At 32.2% G+C, this 2,191-nt stretch overlaps 1 protein-coding gene and 1 non-coding gene across 2 annotated transcripts; one reads left to right on the top strand and one right to left on the bottom strand.

Annotated features, from left to right (window-relative positions):
• Positions 1-533: 533 nt before the first annotated feature.
• TRNAP-UGG (transfer RNA proline (anticodon UGG)) lies at positions 534-605 on the bottom strand. The gene has a single exon. It is a non-coding gene; the product is annotated as a tRNA-Pro (tRNA).
• A 59-nt stretch (positions 606-664) lies between these two features.
• On the top strand, positions 665-1,814 carry LOC142638700 (uncharacterized). The gene is made up of 3 exons (XM_075812763.1): positions 665-807; positions 920-981; positions 1,416-1,814. The coding sequence occupies exons 1-3, from the start codon at positions 750-752 to the stop codon at positions 1,539-1,541; spliced, it is 246 nt and encodes an 81-aa protein (XP_075668878.1). The 5' UTR covers positions 665-749; the 3' UTR covers positions 1,542-1,814.
• The last annotated feature ends 377 nt before the right edge of the window (positions 1,815-2,191 follow it).

The raw sequence follows: 2,191 nt of genomic DNA, 5'->3' as shown, positions 1-2,191 counted from the left end.
GTAGCTTTTTGTGCCTAGGTCTTCTGTTAATAACCTAGCTATGTAGCTTTTTTTTTTTTTGGAGAAAAAGGTAAGCAAGATTTTATTAAAGGAAAAAACAAACTAAAAAGCAAAACAACAACCAAACTCAAGGAAGATTCGATCGGAAAACAACATTTACATCTCCGGGTAAATTTTTTATCCAAATCTCAAGATTTGCAGATAAAACTGTTTTTTTTTTTTAGCTAGACTATGGGCTAATCTATTCCCATCCCGCCTAACATGTTGGAAAGCTATGTAGCTTTTTGTGCTTTTTATCACTTGCAACAACCCCTTCAAAAAAAAAAATCATTTGCAACAGAAGGGTGTGGTGGTGCTTTTTCACACAACAACTTTTCTTTTAGAAGAATACAATATACTTTTTTAACTTTTTTAGAATATACTCTGTACAACTTTATGGGTAACTCTTTAACTTTAAATTAAATAAATAAAAAAAAAAACAGCGGAAGCAAGCAATAAAAAAATAAAAAAAACAAGTTAAAAGCAGGAGGAAGGGGGCATTCCGAGAATCGAACTCGGGACCTCTCGCACCCAAAGCGAGAATCATACCACTAGACCAAATGCCCTTACATGACATGTAAAGAGAACTAATTATTACTCACTCTAAATCGCAACTTATAAAAAACTATTCGTATTAAAATTCCCTAGGTTTAGGGTTTTAAGCATTTGGTCAGAAAGAGCTTGCGAACGCATACACAGTGTGACAAAAAATGTCGAAGAAGAACAACCTCACCCGTAGAAAAAATCAATATGCATTCGATCTCAAAAGTAATCACACCTCCAAATCTCTCTCTCTCTCAATTTCCTCCAAATTTATATATATATATATATATATATATTGTATTGTGTTGCTAATTGGGTTTTGCTTTTTGTAAATCAGGAGAGAAAGAAGAGAAGGAAAAGCTGGCCAAGAAGCTTCAAGCCAAGAAGAACAAGATGAAAGTAACCCTCTTTCTCTTTCTCTGGATTTCCTTATAATATTTTTTGGTATTATTTTCAATATTATTGTTGTTATTTATTTATTTATTTTTGAATACTTAAAGTGAAGGTTTTTGTTCAGAGTTGGTGATTTCTGTGATTAGCTCAGTTAAAACGAAATTTTTTCTGTTTATTGGGAAAACCCATTATTCAAAATGTGTAATTTTTATTGTTTTATGGGTTTTCTGAGCAACCCATTACAAAATTATAAAACAATTGGTGTTTCTTTTTTAAATTTTTGATGAATGTTAGTCCGTTTGAATTTGATAGATAAAGTTTGGTGTATGATGAGATTTGTAGTAAAATGTTAGGTGAGTTAATTTGAAATGGCTTGTTGTGGTTATGAATGTTATCCCATTTAAATTAAAATGTTTGTCTTTGGCTGATTATGTGATTAGGTTGATCGTAGCGACAAGAAAAAGAAGGGCGGAAGTGGGTTTCAAGTGGGAAAGAGAAAAGTGAAGACTAAATTGACGGCATTGACAAAAGCTAAAGCTGCACAGGCAATGGAGCTTGACAAATGAGGTTCTATTTGGATAGTTTTATGTGTATGTGAAGAAGCTAACAATTTTGTTTTAAAAATTATGTTTTATCGCTTATTTTTTTTTTAATCCAATTTTCTTATGAAAATTATTGTGTTCTATAACTTTTATTACTTACTGGAAGATTTGGATACCATTGTAATGTCATTTTCTATGCCAACTATGTATCCGGTCTGTAGTGTCTAAGTGACTAGAGAATGGATGTGGAATATATTTAATTTAGTTTTAAGGAAGTTAAGATCTTTTGATTTGAAAGTTTGTGTTTTAACAGCTTGGGATCATACTCTTCTTGCTTTGATCAAAGTACAAGTCTGGTGTACAGAATATAAAGAAGGCTTTGAATGCTTGTCTTGTAGGAATGAATAAGGCCCCTGGCATGTAACATATGACCGGCAGATTTTTTTTTTCATGTGAAAAAGTGTTTGGCAATGCTAAGTTTCAGTTGTAGATGGGGTTTGAACTTTGGAGCAAATTATTTACTGATTAAAAAAAAAGTCAAAGAAGATGAGTGGAGGTTAAGTCAATGCTTTCAGGAGGGAGGGAAAGGGGGAGATTTTCTTTTGATTGGTATTGGCTGGTACTAATTTTTGGCATCTTTGGTTTTAAAAGGCTGAGGCAAATTAAATAATAAT

The sequence above is a fragment of the Castanea sativa genome, chromosome 6, assembly GCF_040712315.1.
Source record: "Castanea sativa cultivar Marrone di Chiusa Pesio chromosome 6, ASM4071231v1".
Classification (NCBI taxonomy): domain Eukaryota; kingdom Viridiplantae; phylum Streptophyta; class Magnoliopsida; order Fagales; family Fagaceae; genus Castanea; species Castanea sativa.
The sequence above is the reverse complement of the archived record's forward strand: the minus strand, read 5'-3'. Positions and strand labels throughout refer to the sequence as shown.